The following is a 20,048-nucleotide window of genomic DNA, read 5'->3' as shown; positions in this document are numbered from 1 at the left end:
TTGTGATTACAATTATGACTTTTTTAGCAGGGTAGTACTTACCTATATACCATTCATGTAATTAAATAGGTATGTAGCAGGTTTGTTGCGAGATCCAGATCCTTGCACTGCTGGCACTTTACCCCTGCATTGATTTAAAGTCTATATTGGTTAGGTATGTAATCCCTGTGTTTTTGCAAAATATATTCCGGCTGCATTGTAGCACATTATATATAAATGCTTATTATTTCATGGAATGACTTTATGGTTGTGACTAGAGTTGAGCGTGGTTCGAGGTTTGCGGTTCGAGTGATTTTGGGGGGTGTTCTAGATCGAACTAGTACTCGAGCTTTTTCCTAAAAGTTCGAGTTACGTTCGAGAACGGTTCAATCATCAAAAGCAGGGCTTTTTACAGCTACAGTGTGCAGGGAGCCATCGCTGGCAGCCTGCGATAAGCTGGTAACGAAGATAAATATCGGGTATCCAACAAAGCACTTTGCTTGGTAACCCGATATTTACCCTAGTTACGTGTGCAGGGAGCCGACACTTCCCCGCTCAGCTCACTCCGCCCCCTCCTGCACTCGGCATGTACACACACACACTCACCTGTCCCCAGCCATGCAGTCCCCGACACTGACGTCCTCAGCGCCACATGGCCCCGCTAGGCTCCACCCACTTCGCACTCCGCCGCCAGCACACATGGCCCCGCTAGGCTCCACCCACCTAGCACTCTGCACACATTACCCCGCTTAGCTCCACCCACCTGGAAATCTGCACACATTACCCCGCTTAGCTCCACCTACCTGGCAATCTGCACACATTACCCCGCTTGGCTCCAGCCACCTGGCACTCTGCACACATTACCCCGCTTGGCTTCACCCACCTGGCACTTCGCACACATTACCCGGCTTGGCTCCACCCACCTGGCACTCTGCACACATTACCCCGCTTAGCTCCACCCACCTCGCACTCGACACACTTGGCCCCGCTCGGCTTACCTGCGGTGATGAAGTCCCGCCCTCACGACCTCAGCACTGTCACTGTTTTCCATAGCCGCCGCTTGTCACATCTCCTGCTCAGGCTTCCGACCCAAGACTGTGACTAGCGGTGACGTCATAGGCTCTCGCGATACTTGGCTGTGAAAGCGGCGGTCATTGAAGTCAGTGACCGCTGTGCTGTCAGCAGTCCAGGAGATCGTCACCGCAGGTAATGTACCTCGCTCCTGACAGCAGCACTTGTCGTGCCCTGCAGTGACCTGGGCTCACCTATTGATGTTAGCTCAGGTCACTGCATTGCTCTCCCAGCAAATGGAGAACATTCTCTTCTTCATTGACAGTAACATTGACTATGGTATGGATTGTCATGGGAACCGCTTGGATTACAGCAGACCTGGATTTGTTTTTCTTTCTCATAAATTGGTGAAAGAGGGAATGCTTTGGGGAGTGTTTTTTCAAATAAAAATGTGTTTCTCGTCTATTTTTTTTATTACTGACTGGGTTGGTGATGTCGGGTATCTGATAGACGCCTGACCTCACGAACCCCAGAGCTTGATGCCAGGTGACATTACACATCTGGTATTAACCCCATATATTACCCTGTTTGCCACCACACCAAGGCACGGGATGAGCTGGGGCGAAGCACCAGGATTGGCGCATCTAATGGCTGCGCCACTTCTGGGGCGGCTGCGGCCGGCTATTTTTAGGCTGGGGAGAGTCCAATAACCATGGACCTCCCTAGTCTGAGAATATCAGACCCCAGCTCTCTGTTTTACCTTGGCTGGTGATCCAATTTTGGGGGGACCTCTGTTACATCTCGTGGCTCTCCTCTTGCAAGGAATGAGGTGGTCCCCCATTCCTTGTCTGCCGCGAGCCCTCTTGCTCAGCAGCGCCAAAGGCCTGGGAGACTGCAGGAGTTTCCTCCTCCTAGATGCAGCAGAAGGGTGACACCTAGTGGTTTACTCCTTGTAAGGAATGGAGTGGTCTCCCATCCCTTGCCTGCCACGTGTCCTCCTGCTCAGCATCGCAGAGGGTCGGAGTGGTTGCACAGTGTGCAAAGGATAGATGCTCAGGGAAGCAGCAAGACTTCCCTTAGCTCTGCACATTGTGAAACCGAAGATCCCGCCTTTATGACCCAGAGGCAGGAGGTTGAGCATGTGCCCCACGTGACGTCTTCTGATTCGCTCACTGGTATCACACGGCCAGATAACGAGGCTGGTGATGTGCTGAATCCTGACGAAAAAAGGGGATGGCACCTCCTGTCCGTGTGACAACAAGATATTGGGGTGCACTTTAGGTTCCAAAGCCATAAAGTGAAAGATAGACAAGGCACTCCCAAAATGCTTTGCATGAAAATTTATTTATGTGCTTTAGAACGTTTTCGGTCCTATTTGGACCTTCATCAGTAGCACATATGTAGTGAATAAGGTGCACATGGGCTGTCAGGCAGCCCCCATGCAGCGGTGGAATCCGCGCCTGACAGCCCATGTGCACCTTATTCACTACATATGTGCTACTGATGAAGGTCCAAATAGGACCGAAAACGTTCTAAAGCACATAAATAAATTTTCATGCAAAGCATTTTGGGAGTGCCTTGTCTATCTTTCACTTTATGTGCTGAATCCTGACTGGCCGGGCCAGGACGTCACAGATCATGATTGGGTCACATCCGTCTCGCGCCCGCCCTTGGCTGGAGCTACATCTCCATAAAAACCCCTCCTGCCATCATGGCGGCGCGCGACCGTCCTTCTATGTTTGGATGTCTGGCAGCGTGCTGCCACGCCACTGCTCAGGCATTACTGTCTCTTGTGGGCTTGGCCCTTGCTGCTCCGGCAGTACCTAGTTTGCAGGCCGTGTTCCTGCCTTGCTGCTCCGGCAGTATCCCCTTCAACAGGCCGTGTTCCTGTCCCAGGTGAGCTCCTCGAGTCTCCACTGGACTCACCTGGTTATTGAAAGCACACGTGCGTGGGCACCTCTGTGCTACCCTCGTGCCATATTCTCGTGACTCCCGCTGGCACATGTGTGTAGGCACCTCTGTGCGTCCCCGTGCAACAGGTACACCGAGTTGTGAGCCCCGTGCCATACAACCCTCACGGGTTAGGGCGGACAGGTGTACGCAGATCATCTGTGACATTCCAGACGATCGCTAGCAGCAACCCGCTCACTCTTCTCCCACCATAGCAGCGGTCCCTTACACCGCACAGTGGACCTTGACCGGCGGAAGCTGTCCATATACCATCTTGGCACGCTTCCCCGGGTCCCCCTCGTAACAGACCTCCACGTGTTTTTTTTTTTAATTATTTATTTAATTTAAAATAACAGCGTGGGGTGTTACGAGGGGGACCCGGGGAAGCGTGCCAAGATGGGAAATGGACTGCTTCCACCGGTCAAGGTCCACTGTGCGGTGTAAGGGACCGCCGCTATGGTGGGTGAAGAGTGAGCGGGTTGCTGCTAGCGATCGTCTGGAATGTCACAGACGATCTATGTACACCGATCTGCCCTAACCCGTGAGGGTTGTATGGCACAGATCTCACGGCTCGGTGTACCTTTTCCACGGGGAAGCACAGAGGTGCCCACGCACGTGTGCCAGTGGAAGTCACGAGAATATGGCACGAGGGTAGCACAGAGGTGCCCACGCACGTGTGCTTTCAATAACCAGGTGAGTCCAATGGAGACTTGAGGAGCTCACCTGGGACAGGAACACGGCCTGTTGACGGGGGTACTGCCGGAGCAGCAAGGCAGGAACACTGCCTGCAAACGAGGTACTGCCGGAGCAGCAAGGGCCAAGCCCACAAGAGACAGTAATGCCTGAGCAGTGGCGTGGCAGCACGCTGCCAGACATCCAAACATAGAAGGACGGTCGCGCGCCACCATGATGGCAGGGGGAGCTTTTAAGGAGGTGCAGCTCCACCCGAGGGCGGGCGCGAGGCGGAGATGACGGACTTGACCCAATCAGGGTCAACGACGTCCCAGCCTGGCCAGTCAGGATTCACCACGTCACCAGCCTTGTCATCAAGCCGTGTGACGTTAGTGAGCGAATCAGGACCCACCACGCATTGCACATGCTCACCCTCCTGCCTCTGGGAAATAGAGGCGGGATCCTCGGTCTCACAATGTGGAGAGATAACGGGAAACTCACTGCTTCCCTGAGCAGTAAACCTCTGCACATTGCGCAGCCTCGCAGACCTTCGGGGCCGCTGAGCAGGAGAGTCTGTGGCAGGCCAGGAATGGGAGACCGCTTCACTCCTTGTAACAGGAGAACCACTAGGTGTCACCCTTCTGCTGCCTCTCTGAGAAGGTATCTCCTGCACACTGAGCAGTCTGGCAGACCTTCGGCGCTGCTGAGCAGGAGTGCTCGTGGCAGGCAAGGAATGGGAGACTGCCTCAGTCCTTGCCTCAGGAGAGCCACGAGATGTAACATTACCCCCCCGTCTAGGCCCCCCCCCTGTCCATGCTCGAAGGCCGCTATCAAACTCGGGGCGCGGATATGATCCTCCAACTCCCAGGATCTATGCTCCGGACCACGGCCGGCCCACTCCACGAGGTAGTACCTCTTGCCCTGTATGACTTTTGTCTCCACAAGTTTTGCCACCTCAGGGTCGTCGGACGGGGAGTCGGTTTGAGCCGGCAGGGACCCCGAGAATTTATTAAGTCGTACGAGTTTCAGGAGGGACACGTGAAAGGTGTTGGCTATAGCCCAGCGTGGAGGGAGCTGGAGTCGATATGCCACTGGGTTTACCTGCTGTAGTACTTTAAATGGACCCAGATACCTAGGGGCGAATTTGGCTGCCTGTACCCGTAGGTTAACATTCTTAGAGGACAGCCATACTAGGTCACCAGGGGCGAAGGATGGTGCAGGGCGGCGGCGAACATCAGCCGTTGTCACCATCCGGTCTTTAGCCCTTTTAAGAGCCTCTTGGGTGTCATCCCAGATCTCCCGGGCCTTGGTCGCCCAATCCTCCACTCTAGTATTGGGTGACGTAATGGGCATCGGAACCGGGATTCTGGGATGTTGTCCGTTATTGAGTAGGAACGGAGTCTGGCCAGAGGATTCATGGACCGAATTGTTAATGGCAAATTCAGCCCAAGGAAGGAGGTTAGCCCAGTTGTCGTGGTGCGCGGATATAAAATGGCGGAGGTAAGTTACCAAGGTCTGATTAGTCCTCTCCACTAGTCCATTGGTCTCGGGATGGTATGCGGAGGAGATGTTGAGCTCTATCTGCAGGAGCTTACAGAGCTCTCTCCAGAAGCGAGACGCGAACTGGGGACCCCGGTCGCTCACCACCTTGTCAGGCATGCCATGCAACCTAAATACATGCCGAATGAACAAGGTGGCGAGAGCACGTGACGTCGGGAGTCGTGGGAGAGGCACCAAGTGGACCATTTTAGAGAAGTGGTCCGTGATGACCCATACGACCCTGTGCCCTGCTGACTTGGGCAGATCTCCCAGAAAGTCCATCCCCACCACTTCCCAGGGACGATCCGGCACTGGCAGTGGGTGAAGAAGACCTGCCGGTCTCTGCCGGGACGGCTTATTCCGAGCACACGACATACAGGCTCCCACATATTCCTGTATGTCCTGGGGTAGTCTCGGCCACCAATAATGCCTGGTCACCAGGTCTCTGGTCCTTTTGACCCCGAAGTGACCCCCGACCTTGGAGGCATGGGCCCACGATAGCACCTCGTTCCGTAGTTCAGGGGGAACGAGGGTTTTGCCAGGTGGCACCTGGTCCAAAGAAGTGGGAGTGACCATCCTCAAGCTGTCCGGGGGTAGTATAAGACGAGGCTCCTCCTCGTCCTCCTCCAACACAACCATACAACGTGACAAGGCATCGGTCCGTACGTTCTTCTCACCGGCCAGGTGGCGGATAATAAAGCGGAACCGGGAGAAGAATAAAGACCAACGGGCCTGCCTTGGGTTCAGGCGTTGTGCTGTCTGGAGGTATGTGAGGTTTTTGTGGTCAGAAAAAACCTCAAATGGATGCTTCGCACCCTCCAGGAGATGCCGCCATTCCTGGAATGCTAGTTTCATCGCCAGTAACTCCCTATCCCCTATGGAGTAGTTCCTCTCGGCCGGAGAAAAGGTCTTGGAGAAAAAGAAACACGGATGTTTCCTTCCTCGTTCGTTTTTCTGGTACAGGACTGCACCTGCACCGACTGAAGAGGCGTCTACCTCCAGTAGGAAGGGTTTGGAGATGTCTGGACGATGAAGGATGGGAGCTCTGGAGAAGTGAGTTTTGAGAGTGTGAAATGCCTCTACCGTTTCCCGTGTCCATGCTTTGGGATTAGCGCCCTTGCGGGTAAGGGCAATGATGGGTGCTGCCACCGTCGAGAAGTTGGGAATGAACTGGCGATAATAATTGATAAACCCCAAGAATCGCTGGATCGCCTTCAGCGAGCGGGGCTCAGGCCAGTTCATCACTGTCTCCAACTTCCCCGGATCCATTGCTAACCCCTGACTGGACACTATGTACCCCAGGAACGGCAAGGATTCCTGTTCTAAAACACACTTTTCCAGCTTAGCATATAACGAATGGGTGCGGAGCCTCTTAAGTACTCGGATGACATCCCTCCGATGGGTGGTAAGATCGGGGGAGAAGATAAGAATGTCATCCAGGTATGCAACCACGGAAAGATACAAATCCCGGAAAATGTCATTCACAAAGTCTTGAAATACGGCGGGGGCATTGCAGAGTCCGAAGGGCATTACTAGATACTCGTAGTGACCGTCCCTGGTGTTAAAGGCGGTCTTCCACTCATCGCCCTTTCGGACTCGCACTAGATTATACGCCCCGCGTAGATCCAGCTTTGTGAAGACCTTTGCCCCGCGGAATCGATCAAATAGCTCAGTAATGAGGGGCAAAGGGTATTTGTTCTTGATTGTGATTGCATTTAATCCCCTGTAATCGATACAGGGGCGCAGATCCCCTTCCTTCTTCTGCACAAAAAAGAACCCTGCACCAGCCGGTGAAATAGACTTGCGAATGAACCCCTTCGCCAGGCTGTCCTGAATATATTTGGACATAGCCTCCGTCTCTGGAGCAGAGAGTGGATACACTCTGCCCCTAGGGGGCTCGGAGCCTGGCTTCAGGTCTATTCGGCAATCATATGGCCGGTGGGGAGGAAGAGTATCTGCGGCCCTTTTGGAAAAGACATCCCTGTAGGCCTCATAAGGTGTCGGTAAACCCGGCCCCTCAGTATTCCCTGAGGACCCAACCGACCTAATGGTAGCGGGTGGTTCGGTAGTCACGAGGTGCTCTCTACAGGATCCTGCCCAGGATGAGATCTCCCCTGTTGCCCAGTTGAGTATAGGAGCATGCTGTCTCAACCAGGGAAGGCCCAGTAGGATCTCATCCGTCCCCCCTGGAAGCACCAGGAAGGACACCTGCTCATGGTGTCCCGGTGGTACATCCATCCTGAGAGGGATGGTGATCTGGGTGATAGGATCGAGTAGTATGGACCCGTCGACTACCCGGACCCTGAGTGGCTTGGGCAACAGAACCAGGGGAACTGAGTATCGGGTTGCCAGGGAGGTCGAGATGAAATTGCCTTCAGCGCCTGAGTCCAAGCAAGCCAGGGCAGAGAAGAGAGTAGTGCCGAACTGCAACTGGGCGCTGATAGTCAACCTAGAGGGAGAAGTAGCGTCTAGAGTCCCCCCTCTGATAGAAACTAGACGCTGTCTTTTCCCGACGGTTTGGGACATAGGGTAGCTATGTGTCCCCTCTGCCCACAGGAAAAGCAGATGACACAAGACCGAGAACCTGGGGCAGAGGAGACCACCTTGGACACCTCCATTGACTCCACGGAGTCGCCTACAGGACTGGCTGGGGGACCTGTCTGATGGAAGACGGGAGTCAGACGCTTTTTAGGCCGAGAAGGCGTGGGTGCTGAAGAGACCTCGAGCCTTTGCTCCGCCTGGCGGATGTCTATGCGAGAGGCAACCTGAATCAAGGACTCTAAAGTGGCAGGCACCTCACGTGTGGCCAGTGCGTCTTTGACAAACCCTGCCAGGCCCTCCCAAAACACAGGGACAAGGACCTTAAGTATATGATAAAAAAGTCCATACTGACGAAGGCCTCCAGCCGAAACGTCAATTATAATTTTTGGACCAAGTACATGTGATGAAATATTGAATAAATTTGTCAATAAAACAATTTTTTTGCATACAAATTAATGTATCATTGCCTTTTTGGGAGCGGTAGTGTGCCGGGGTTATCTCCCTTTTTGTATATGTTTTTTTACCTCAGAGCACCTATCTTTTCAGTGACGCAGGGCTTCTCTTTGTATTGATATTATACATGGAGGCCTGGGGAGGCTGGCTGCTATATTATACATGGAGGCCTGGGAGGCTGGCTGCTATATTATACATGGAGGCCTGGAGAGGTTGGCTGCATTATTATATATGGAGGCCTGGTGAGGCTGCATAATAAACATGAAGGACACCTTATACATTGAATATAGAGGTGTAATATACATAGAGGTCTATGAGGCTGCATTATACTGGAGGTCTATAGGGCTGCATTAAAATGGAGGTCGGGGGGGGCTGTATAATACAAAATGAAGGGACACCCTATACATGGAATATAGGGGTGAATTATACATGGAGGAGTATGGGGCTGCATAATGCCATCTGACGTTTTATGGGGTTGTGTTATAATACATATAGGACTATGGGGGCTACATTATAATATATGGAGGACTATGGAGGCTACCTTATACACGGACTATGGAAGTGCATTATAAAACATGGAGGACTATGTGGTGCAGTATAATATATGGAGAACTATGAGGTGAATTTTAATACATGGAGAACTATGGGAAATGCATTATAATTGAAGGGCTACTTTATACATGGAGGATTATGGGGGTGCATTATAATATATGGAGGGCTATGTATCTGCATTCTAATATATGAAGGGTTATGTGGGACCCTTTATACAATTATTTGGAAGGCTATGTGGGGGCTGTTATAGTATTTTGAGAACTTTATACAGGGGGGACAAAGATACAAGTATGGGATGGAAATGTTTTGTGCTGAGGGAAAAAGGCTCTTTCCCTCAGCACCCAGCTTTCCCATGTTCTGATATACATCTCTCAGCACCCAGCTTTCCCATGTTCTGCTATACATCTCTCAGCACCCAGCTTTCCCATGTTCTGATATACATCTCTCAGCACCCAGCTTTCCCATGCTCTGATATGGGAAAGCTGGGTGCTGAGGACAAGATAAATATCAGAACATAGGAAAGCTGGGTGCTGATAGAGGGATTTCAGGGTGCTGTGGGTGAGAGCCAAGTGTCAGCATCATTATCCTGTACCCCGAATGTCAGTGTCATTATCCCCTACCCCAAGTGTCTGTGTATGTGGAGGGGGGGCCCAGGTCTAAACTTTGCACCGGGGCCCATCCAACTCAAGTTACGTCACTGACTGTATGTGTACATTTATAATATGTTTTTATGTGTTTGTGATTGTCTCCCATTGTTTCCTATAGGGTTCGAGTGGTTCGCCAGACCGAACTCGAACGCGGCCTTCGTTCAGCGAACCGAATTGAGACGAACTGCGGCCGGTTGGCTCATCTCTAGTTGTGACTACAATTGTTATGACTTTATAGAACAAAAGGACTCAGCAAAATAACAGGCAGATGTGGAGGATCAGTTCTTGAAAGTGAACTTTGTGGCGATGATAAGACTGATATTGGAGTGATCAGAACACATCTAAGCTCTAGACCGCTATGTACATGCGCACACGGGCGGTCACTTGTCTATGTGCGCACGTTGCGTTTTTTTCCGTGCAAATGCTGCGTTTTGAACTGCAGCGTTTTCAGTGCCAAATTGCATGCATTCAGCTTCCCCAGCAAAGTCTATGAGAAAGCCGAAAAATCTATGCACACGCTGCGTTTGTGAACGCAGAGTTTTGGATGCCCAAAATCGCTGTGGGAAGAAAAAGCAGCATGTCACTTTTTTTGTGCGTTGTAGCTGCGTTCTCCACACATTGAAATCAATGATGTGGGTCAAAACGCAACCAAAATGCACTTGAACTGCATTTTTGTTGCGTTTCGCATGCTTTTTGACAAACAAAACGCAGGTCTTTTCAGTCTCCCTGTCAATGTCGGTGAATCTCCCTCTGTCTGTCGGTCGGTCTCTTTCTCTGTCAGTTGATCGTTCTGTCTCTCTCTCTGTCTGTCCCTCTCTCTGTCCGTCGGTAAGTCTCTCCCCATCTCTCACACTCCCCGATCCCCAGCGCGGCGCTGCACGGCTGTCACACTGCTCCGTCGGCTTTTCCTCTTTTGAAAATGCGGGCCGCTCATTATTCAATCTGGTATTCCCTACTTTCCCCGCCCACCAGCGCCTATGATTGGTTGCAGTCAGACACGCCCCCACGCTGAGTGACAGATGTCTCACTGCAACCAATCACAGCCGCAGGTGGGCGGGTCTATATCGTGCAGTAAAATAAGTAATAGTATAGTATAGCCACACGGCTGAAGGCTGGTATTCTCAGGATGAGGAGCCCCACGTTATGGGGAGCCCCCCAGCCTAACAATATCAGCCAGCAGCCGCCCGGAATTGCCGCATTCTTTAGATGGCACAGTCCAGGGACTCTACCCGGTTCATCCCGAATTGCCCTGGTACGGCAGCAATTGACGTAATACCTCTCCAGGTCCGGCTTAATTGTACCGCCCTGATAGGGGCCCGGACGCTTCTCCGCGGCTCGGGCCGAGCCGCTCGAGGTCCGGGCTCGGGTTGTCTGTGACACGAGCGCCTCCGGACCGGGGGCCACGTCGCTCTGTTAAGGGGAGAGCCAGTAGTGTGGTGGTGGTGTGGGACAAGGTGCGCAGCCGGGGAGGGCCGCGTTGTCATCCTACGGGTCATGACGCCACCCACGGGTCGTGGTGACGGGATGCACCACCGCTGCGGCTGAAGTGAAGGTGCGGGCTCATCCGGGATCGGTCTTGCGGTCACAGCCTAGATGTTAGCCCCTCCGTGGGTAGGGGCGGTGTGTCCCGGGGCCCGGTGGGGGACTGCCAACGGTGTTGTTGTCGGGATGCAGGGTGCCATGCTGCGGTGCAGTGTCGTGCCCGGATCGCACTGGTGTACTTACGATTAATTCACATTCAGAGTCGCTGGTAAACCAAAGTTCGAGTATGGTAGGGTCCCGCAGCCGGCTGCTTGTGTCCCCTTGTGAGGTTGATGGTGGCCCCTTTCCCTTGCACCTCTTGTTGTGGTTTTTGGCTCCCCTGCCTGGACAGTGGTAGCCCGCTCCCCGGCGTTGAGCTGCCGGAGGAGCCCTCGGTTGCCCGCAGGTGCTGGCCCGTCGGATGTTTGGCCCTTGGCGGTGGCTCTCACCTGGTATCGGTGGGCTTTTGCCTTCTTTCTGGACTTTGGGTGAGGATGAACCCGTGAGGTCCAGCCTGCAATCAGTTAGTTTGCCTATACTCAGTGGCTTCTAAGCTAGGATGGGGTCTGAGTACCCGGTTTCTGGTGCTCCGGTAAATGGTTGACTCCTTGGTTCAGGGCCGGCGGGCTCCAACCCTGGCCCGGTCCCTAAGGTTCCGTCGGCTGCTGTACCAGTACTCCTGCAGGCGGCCACCACCGTCTGCCTGCCTGATGGTTCAAGGGTCCCAGGCTCCTATCCGGGTCCCTGACAGCTCTACAACTCCACTCCTCTCACTGTCACTCGACTCCAACTAGGCTGTTTGTATTTCCCAGCTGATCACTCTCAAAAGCCGGCCGCTCAGCTGATCGCTCTCAATAGCCGGCCGCCAGGCGATCAGCTGAAAGTTCGGCCGCCGAGAGACAAAATAAAGTTTCTGTGATTTAAAAAAAAAAAAAAAGCATGCGCAGTGAAAAATAAAGAATTCAGTCGCTCAAAAAACGTTACATGCTGCATTCCTTACGCCCGGCGGAAGCAACGCAGCGTCGGCCAGCGGAAGCAACGCAGTTACTTTTGGCACAATCCGTCATCCATACAAGTCTATGGGAAACAGAGGAATCCGTTAACGAATTCCACTGTTTTTCAAAAGGGCGGTGTTACGGGGGGACCGGCAGATTAGGAAAAGGGGGTATATATCCCTATCGGCAGTCAGGGCCCACCATGCTCCAGATGGCAATGAAGCTGCTGGATCCCTGTGGGTTAAGTGGACTTTATAGGACTGATGACTCATAGATAACCAGCACACCAGGGAACCGGTCACGTGTGTAGAGACACGTCAGACCGGATGACAACCCAGTTAGCGTTACGGTGGAATTGGCGCAACCCCGACCACGTGTATAGGGAACACGTCAGGCCGGATGGTGACCAGGTAGTGTTGACCGAGAAGACCGCTGCGACAGCGCCCTGTCGGCCACGTCTGTTAGACACGACAAGCCGAGCGATCCTTCGATTAGCGTTTCTGGTCACTACGCTAATGGTGACGTATGTAGAGGACACGTCAGGCCAAGAGATCACACCAGTAGCGTTGACTGGGAAGGCAAGGAGGATAATAGGTTCACACACCCAATCCTGGAACACCCTGTTAACTCCACAGGGGTCCTGGGGTATGCTGTACGTGTGCGTAAGAGGCACAACTGGTGACGCAGGGGACGTAACAGGCGGATTGCGCCAAAAGGTAAATAACGCAAGTGTGAAAGTACCCTTACCCGTCACTGGGCCAGTTTGGGATGTCACAGCGGCCTGGCCCGGTTCCGTGCCCCGACGGTGTCTATAAGAGATGAAGGGGTTGGTTGGGGACGTTGGTAGTAGTAGTTATTTGTAACGCCACCTGTGGTATGCAGCCAGTTGTTAGCGGCCGCTGCAGAATGTCTCTCTTCTGGGGCAGATGGTGATGCAGCTTAGGTGTTGCAGCTCTCCACAGACAGAGCTAGGCCCCAGGTTGGGGGTGGCTGTTCAACCATGTGCGAGAGTGCAGGGCGCGGTATGGATCAGACAACAGAGCGGTTGCAGTTTAAGTTGTATCCTGAATGACTTGCTCCTGTTGTTTGACTGCCAAACTCCGCTGTGATGGGCTCCAGCCGATGCCGGATAGTTCGGAGGCCTGAACCGGTGGGATGCTCCGTGAGGCCTTCCTTCCTGCGCTGTGTTGTGCGAGTCCTGTGCTGTATTGTGCGAGTCCCTGTGGCTTAGATCTACGCTGGGATCCGAGTCCTGGGGGTGATTATGTGGCGCCCCAGGACCTGGTCGCCACAACAGCATTGCCCTCCCAAAGGGTTAATGCTGAGCCTGGAGGTAATTGGGAGATCTATTGGCCAGTAAGTTAACACCCAACACAGTTCTCCCTCCGGCCAGCAGGGGGAGCTCTGAACCTGGAACTTCAGGGAGCATTCCTTAAGTCTGGCTGATGGGAGGAAGTAGTGGTTAGTCTGTAGGGAGCAGTTGAAGTGAACAGACGCAGAGTGTGCTGTCCTGTGAATCTGGAGCTAGAGTAGCTTGGTCCAGAGAAGCAGGAGTAGCTGAGAGGCAGCAGAGAGACTCGGACATCGGAGTCTGTGGCCACCAGGGCTTAAACATATTCCCTGGTAGCCGAATCCGAAGGGCAGGAGAGCTGCAAGCCCCTGGCCCAAACATCCCAAAGGTACAGCTGCAGCATCAGGGCCCGGTGTGGACTCCAGCAGAGAAGCACCAGAGAGAGGGCCTGCGCAGCCTGCTACAGAGGGAAAGGGACGTACCACCGGTCCCAGCAGAAAGAGGGCCATTGCTGGATTCAGAGAAGCAGGGTCCTAGCATAACAAAGAAAAGCACAGGAGTAGGCCTCATACTCAGCTGGCCAGAAAGATCACCCCAAGTACTTCCAGGCCGACCGGATCCCCATCACCACCTGTAACGGTCTCCCAGGACTGGACTGTGTTCGAAGTAAAAGAGGAAAAGGTAAAGAGACTGTTGTTTATGCCTGATTCTTTCATTGCCTGTCGGCCCTGCACCGTGTTAGCCGCACAACACCATAGACTCTCACAAGCACCAACAGCGCCCCGGGCATTGCTCCACCTGTGGGGAGCAGTACCAACATTGCTGCCACATCATCACCCCGGAGGCCTTACACAGCAGCGGCGGCTTAATAGCCGCAGACCACAGGTGGCGTCACGAACACAAACTTTATTACTTCAAGCCACATATTTTACTGACACCCACCAGGGCCACGGAGCCGGGCCCAGCCACCACTGACTATCACCGGACCAGTTCTGCCCGGCACCGGGTGTCACATAGCCCTGGGGTGGGCGAGTCAATTATGTTCCCCGTCTCGCATAGCAGGCAGCGCGAGCCTGTTGATGGGTTCGCCCTTTGGTCACGACTCCTGGCTCTATGTGCTACTTTTCCCAGGGCACTGTTGTGGGCCAGAAGACTTGACATCTTCTGCCTGACGAATTCTGCTGGCAGGCCATGAAGTGCCCACCAGCCTAGGGCTTCGAGATGTGTGCCAGTCATGAGTGAGATATGAGCTCTCTCCTCAGCGACTGTGTTCTCCTGCATCTCACTTGGTTCCCGTTGGTTTCTAGACTGCTGTATGTGGCTCCTCTCTCCCCAGATCAGTTGCCCAGCCCAACTGAGCACCTAAGCTAGTGGGTGGGAGGCCCCAGACGATGTGGTGACCATTCTAAATGACCCTACCTTAACCCCGTCCTGATGAGAGGGCAACTGGCTTATGTATGTTTGTGGATTGTGAATGACCGGCACCGACCTCTTCCTTGCCCGGGATGATTACTGCACCTTTGGTAAGGCATAGTACCCTGTGGTGACTGAAGCCTCAGGGGCGCCACACATACACCCCATATAGCGATGTATATCCTCCCTGTACAGCTGTATGGGTCCATATGTTGCTTTTAGTGATGGGGGATCGAACTGGTGTTTTTTTCTTGTTTTGCAAATTGCAGCCAATCAGGATGGTTCTTAACTAAGGAAGAGCAAACCTCAACTGTAAAGTTTGGGGATAACACTGGGCACTGGGTGTTCGGGTCTCGCACCTGTACACTAGCTTTTACCTGTATGTCTGGTTCCTGTTTAGGTTTATGACCTGAATAAAGAGAATACAGAGCAGCCAATCAGGAAGCATTTCCTATGTGGCACTACCGGCCCATTACAGCCGCATCAAGTATTGATAAGGCTGTGATTAGCAGCTCACCACTGAAGAAGCAAAAACAAATAAATGACTTGGGCTATTTCCCTATTTATGAAAGCCAGCTGAGATAAAGCAGCAGCTGTAGGCTGCAACCCCCCCCCAGCTGTCTGCTTTCCAGTGGCTGATCAAAAATAGAGGATCCCATGCAGATTTTTTTATTAAATATAGAAAAAAAATATAAAAAGACTGACAGCACATCCACTAGGTGTGAACAGAAGCACACTGAAAATTCAACGTTACAAAAATCTGTACAGCAGCAAATGAAAAGCTAAACTTTGTAATCATGTAGTATAGAGAATTTGGCACTGCATTACTGCTATTGGGAAAAATGAGACAAAAAAGTGGTACGCCTTGTCTTTGTCGGGGTTACACAAATTGGCTAATTTTTAAACCACGTATTTCATTTTTTCCAGTAGCAGTAATGCAGAGCAAAAATTTCTATATTTCAGGTTTACATATTTTAGCTCTTCAGATGTTACTGTACAGATTTTTGTAATGTAAAAAAAAAATGGCTTGGAGTCCTCCTCATTGTTAATAACCAGCCGAGGTAAAGCAGGTAGCTGGTATTTACTAGGGAAGGAAGAGCCATGGCTATTGGCCCCTCCCAGCCTGATAATATCACCCTTCAGCCGCCAAAGAATTGGTATATAACATTAGATGCAGCAGCTCATCCCGCTTGCCCTGATGCGGTGGCAATGTATGGGGTTAATAGCTGTGATTTGACAAAAAAACATAGCTGCCAAACCCTAGGATAGTAATGGGGAAAGCCCATATAGCGCTGTATACAGCAATATAGTGCGGACATATCAATCACTCCCGGCCTGAGAAGAGGAAACAAACCGGATCACCGCGTGTTACCGAGAACAAAGAGGGGAAACTCTCAGCCATAGGGCGGGAATTTCAAATTTAACGCTCAGCTAGTCAGTAAGGCTCTGGCTCCGCCCATAGACGCTGTTAACCCGTTACTGCCCGCAATGTTCAGAGTTTTCTAGTACCCCCATATACGGTACTACTGTTATCTCCATATGCTGCATACCGCCATAAATCTCCAAACGGTTTTGTATACTGACATTGCCATATAACCCCATAGTTCTGTATAATGCAGGATATTCCTAATCTAGAACTGTAAACCGCAATTTTACGCAATAAATCTGTATACAAAGTACTTTGAATTCAAACTAACACTATATACCGCGTTATTGTGCGGTATACATAGTTTCTCCAGAATCAAGCTCTGCTGTAGACAATGTGGTGGCTCTTAGAAGAGCCTTTGTGGTGTGGAGGATGGGGATCACCAGTAACGGCTCACTTGGCGCTGGTGTACTTGGTGACGGCCTTGGTGCCCTCGGACACGGCGTGCTTGGCCAGCTCTCCCGGCAGCAGCAGGCGCACGGCGGTCTGGATCTCCCGGGAGGTGATGGTGTGGCGCTTGTTGTAATGAGCCAGGCGGGAGGCTTCCCCTGCGATGCGCTCGAAGATGTCACCAACGAAGCAGTTCATGATGCCCATGGCCTTGGAGGAGATGCCGGTGTCGGGGTGCACCTGCTTCAGCACCTTGTACACGTAGATGGCATAGCTCTCCTTCCTGGTCTTCCTCCGCTTCTTGCCGTCCTTCTTCTGAGTCTTGGTCACGGCTTTCTTGGAGCCCTTCTTGGCGGCTGGGGCGGACTTGGCGGGATCAGGCATGATGAGAGAAGAAAGATCTTGTCACAAGATAAGAGAATAATAATCTCTCCTCCCAGAGCGGCCGTATTTAAAGACCGGCCATGCAAATGAGCACTGATGACACATCGCCGTTCCATTGGGTGAAAAAGGCATGTGACTTGTTGAACGTCATGATCACCGCCCCTGCAGCTCATTGGAGGATCCACAAGTCTCATTTCCATGGATGACTTCAGATTCAGTCAATGACAGGAAAGGAGGGCGGAGCAGCTTATAAAACACTCCGGAGCCGCACTCGCGTCACATTACGGTTCTTTATCGTCTGATCTCCGAAAAAGCAACGCAGCGATGTCTGGACGCGGCAAACAAGGAGGGAAGGCCCGCGCTAAGGCCAAGACCCGCTCATCCCGGGCAGGACTGCAGTTCCCAGTCGGTCGTGTGCACAGGCTTCTCCGCAAGGGCAATTATGCCGAGAGAGTGGGCGCCGGCGCTCCGGTCTACCTGGCCGCTGTGCTCGAGTATCTGACTGCTGAGATCCTGGAATTGGCCGGCAATGCTGCCCGGGACAACAAGAAGACCCGCATCATCCCCCGTCACCTGCAGCTGGCTGTGCGCAATGACGAGGAGCTGAACAGGCTGCTGGGTGGGGTGACCATTGCCCAGGGAGGCGTCCTGCCCAACATCCAGGCCGTGCTGCTGCCCAAGAAGACCGAGAGCGGCAAGAAGAGCAAGTAACGCCGCTGATCCGCATCATCCACAACACAAAGGCTCTTCTAAGAGCCACCACCCCGTCCTCACAGGAGCTGGCGCCGCTGATCTCTGCTGTGGTTCTGTACATATAGATTTATTATGGCTGCGGTTCTATATATCTCCGGGGGTATAAGCTGCACCCGGCAGTGTGAATAGTCCTGTGTATTATGAGGTTGGCACAGTGGTTGTTGTTCCTGGCACTAATCAGGTTTATCATCTGCGCTGTCACTCGTGTTCTGTAGGAAGCAGCGGTCACAGCACAAGGGAGTGTGAAATATCCACATACAGACACCTCACTGATGGTTCGTAATATGGGATTCTCTGCTCCGGTCTCTTCTACACAATCCTCTTCTCCATCCTCCATGTCCTGCAGTGGGAGGCGCTGAGTAACAGCCGCTGTTGTGCCCTTTCTGCGGGGATTTGGGGCCGGTGATGGGCGCCGGGCATTAGATGGTATAATGTGGGTAGATGCTCCTCTACGTACGGCTCCTGATGACTCCACTAGTGCAGGGCGACCCTGTGTTCCTGTCCTCACTCCCCATGTGGCGGCGCAGTGTGGTACACGGACTCTGCCGCTCAGTCTATATACAATGACTGCGAACAATGTGTGATAGGAAATCCCATCACTGTAACTCCAGTGTTATATACCCTCATATCGTGCCTCTATATAGAGCTGTACAGACCACACAGAAGCACGGCCGCCTCTGTGAGCGCCGAGGTTTCTGCAATCACTGAACACATAATGTGAGCGGCATCTGCTATATGGAATATACGGAATAATAATGGAGATACTTGTGGATTTCCTGAGATCCCATCAGCCGCGACAAGGCGCCTCCTGTGCTGGCCCTGATCTCATCTGTTCCATACAGCAGCGGCGCCGCTCACATTTCATACACTCGGGGTTTGCAGACATCTTGGATCTTACAGAGGCGCTGGATTCTTCTGTGTATTCTGCGGGTATTGGGCGTGTTCACACTTGCTGTATTCGGAGTCGCTGCTCACTTTTCTTTATGCTGCACAGACCCCATTAGAAGTCTGCATATAGCGCTGAATATAAACCTACATATGAAGTATTCACTCAGCCCCAGACCTCCCGCCTGACACCGCGGGGCACAGAGAACAGAGAGTGGAGAAACTCAGCCATTGTGCGGGAATTTCAAATTCAGAGCTCAGCCAATCAGGGCACATTATAATTCTGGCTCCGCCCACACATCGCTTTCCTCAGACGTTAAGTTTTAACACCTTCGTGCCCGTGATGAATCCAGTTGCCATTACAGAATAGAAATTTAAGGTTGGAGAGTTTACACCACTCTGGAGAAAGTATAAGCGGCTCTACATGGAGTATAAAGTGGTGTATGGAAGGAGAATACAGCACTATATGGAGGTATTCAGCTTTTATAGATGATAAAACAGCACAATAGGAGTTTACAGCAGTATATGGAAGTATACAGCCCTATGGATGGTGTATAGGGCACTGCACGGGGTATACTGTACTTTGTGGACGTATACACAACTATATGGAAGGACCCAATACTTTATAGATATACAGCACATTATGGAGTATACAGGACAGCGGTGAGATTATTTAGGCTGTCACATTTTAACGCGTTTTTTTCGGGGGCCCCAATAGTGCTCTGTACTGCTATAGAGGGCTGTATAACGTCCATACAGAGCTTTCTACTCATTATAAAGGGCTCTGCACTTCAATGTAATGCAATATACCCCCATATAGTGCTGGACGCCCGCTAATAGTACAGATCATCATAAAGTGCGGATACAACCTACATATTTAATTTTCACTATGAGCCAGAGCCCCTCCCGCTGACACCGCGGATCAGAGAACAAAGAACGAGAGAAAAGCAGCCAGGGAATCATTCAATGCTCAGCCAATCAGCACTAAGCAGGTCTCTGCCTCCGTCCACAGACACTAACTCCTTAGTGCCCGCGATGTTCCAGCTGCAGTTAAAGCAGAGGAGTCAGCAGTGATCGAGCGCAGCGCCGATCTCCCGCCCCTCTCCGCAGCAGCTGTAGCTTCTATTCAGGGCGTAAAATAAATCGACTGATCTGCTATAGAGCTCATATGGTGATTGCGCAGTGGATGCTTTTCTGCCCACGCTATTCTATAGTGTATACAGCAGCGCTCAATATATACAGGGGATGGAGGTTCTTGTCCTTCAAAGGGCGCAAATTTGTCTTTGCTGTGAGCAGATAGACCGGGTTTTCAGAACTCCTAATGCGGCTACTAACCAGCAATTTCATGTCACAAATTTCCCCGCTAAAAGGGGATCATGCGACACCGGATCTGTGGATAAAGTGTAGATCTGCCCGATCACCTCGAATGCTCCACCAGGTTGTGGGGGTGAAGTCGCCTCATCTGTGAGAACACGTATGTGGAGCGGGATCGGCCAGTAATGCGTTAATCCGGGTAAAGAAACTTGTACTGGATTATCTGTATTATCAGACACATGACAGATCAGTGACAGTTTCCAGCATTCCCCGGAGCACAGGAGATCGGCAGTCAGCTCACCCCACAGCAGCAGGACAATCGCGTGTAAAGA

At 52.1% G+C, this 20,048-nt stretch overlaps 2 protein-coding genes across 2 annotated transcripts; one reads left to right on the top strand and one right to left on the bottom strand.

Moving 5' to 3' along the window:
• Positions 1–16,383: 16,383 nt before the first annotated feature.
• LOC142246241 (histone H2B 1.1-like) lies at positions 16,384–16,764 on the bottom strand. Its single transcript, XM_075319276.1, has one exon. The coding sequence runs from the start codon at positions 16,762–16,764 to the stop codon at positions 16,384–16,386; it is 381 nt and encodes a 126-aa protein (XP_075175391.1).
• Positions 16,765–17,088: 324 nt separating this feature from the next.
• Positions 17,089–17,475, top strand: LOC142246240 (histone H2A type 1-like). The gene has a single exon (XM_075319275.1). It carries the CDS (start codon positions 17,089–17,091, stop codon positions 17,473–17,475), a length of 387 nt encoding a protein of 128 aa, XP_075175390.1.
• Positions 17,476–20,048: the final 2,573 nt, after the last annotated feature.

Source organism: Anomaloglossus baeobatrachus, chromosome 7 (genome assembly GCF_048569485.1).
Source record: "Anomaloglossus baeobatrachus isolate aAnoBae1 chromosome 7, aAnoBae1.hap1, whole genome shotgun sequence".
Classification (NCBI taxonomy): Eukaryota; Metazoa; Chordata; class Amphibia; order Anura; family Aromobatidae; genus Anomaloglossus; species Anomaloglossus baeobatrachus.
Note: the sequence above shows the minus strand (reverse complement) of the source record. Positions and strands in the feature narration are given on the sequence as shown.

Bases quoted from the DNA above. Each gene is read 5' to 3' on its own strand.
- LOC142246240 (XM_075319275.1), top strand. From the start codon at position 17,089: ATGTCTGGACGCGGCAAACAAGGAGGGAAGGCCCGCGCTAAGGCCAAG.
- LOC142246241 (XM_075319276.1), bottom strand. From the start codon at position 16,764: ATGCCTGATCCCGCCAAGTCCGCCCCAGCCGCCAAGAAGGGCTCCAAG.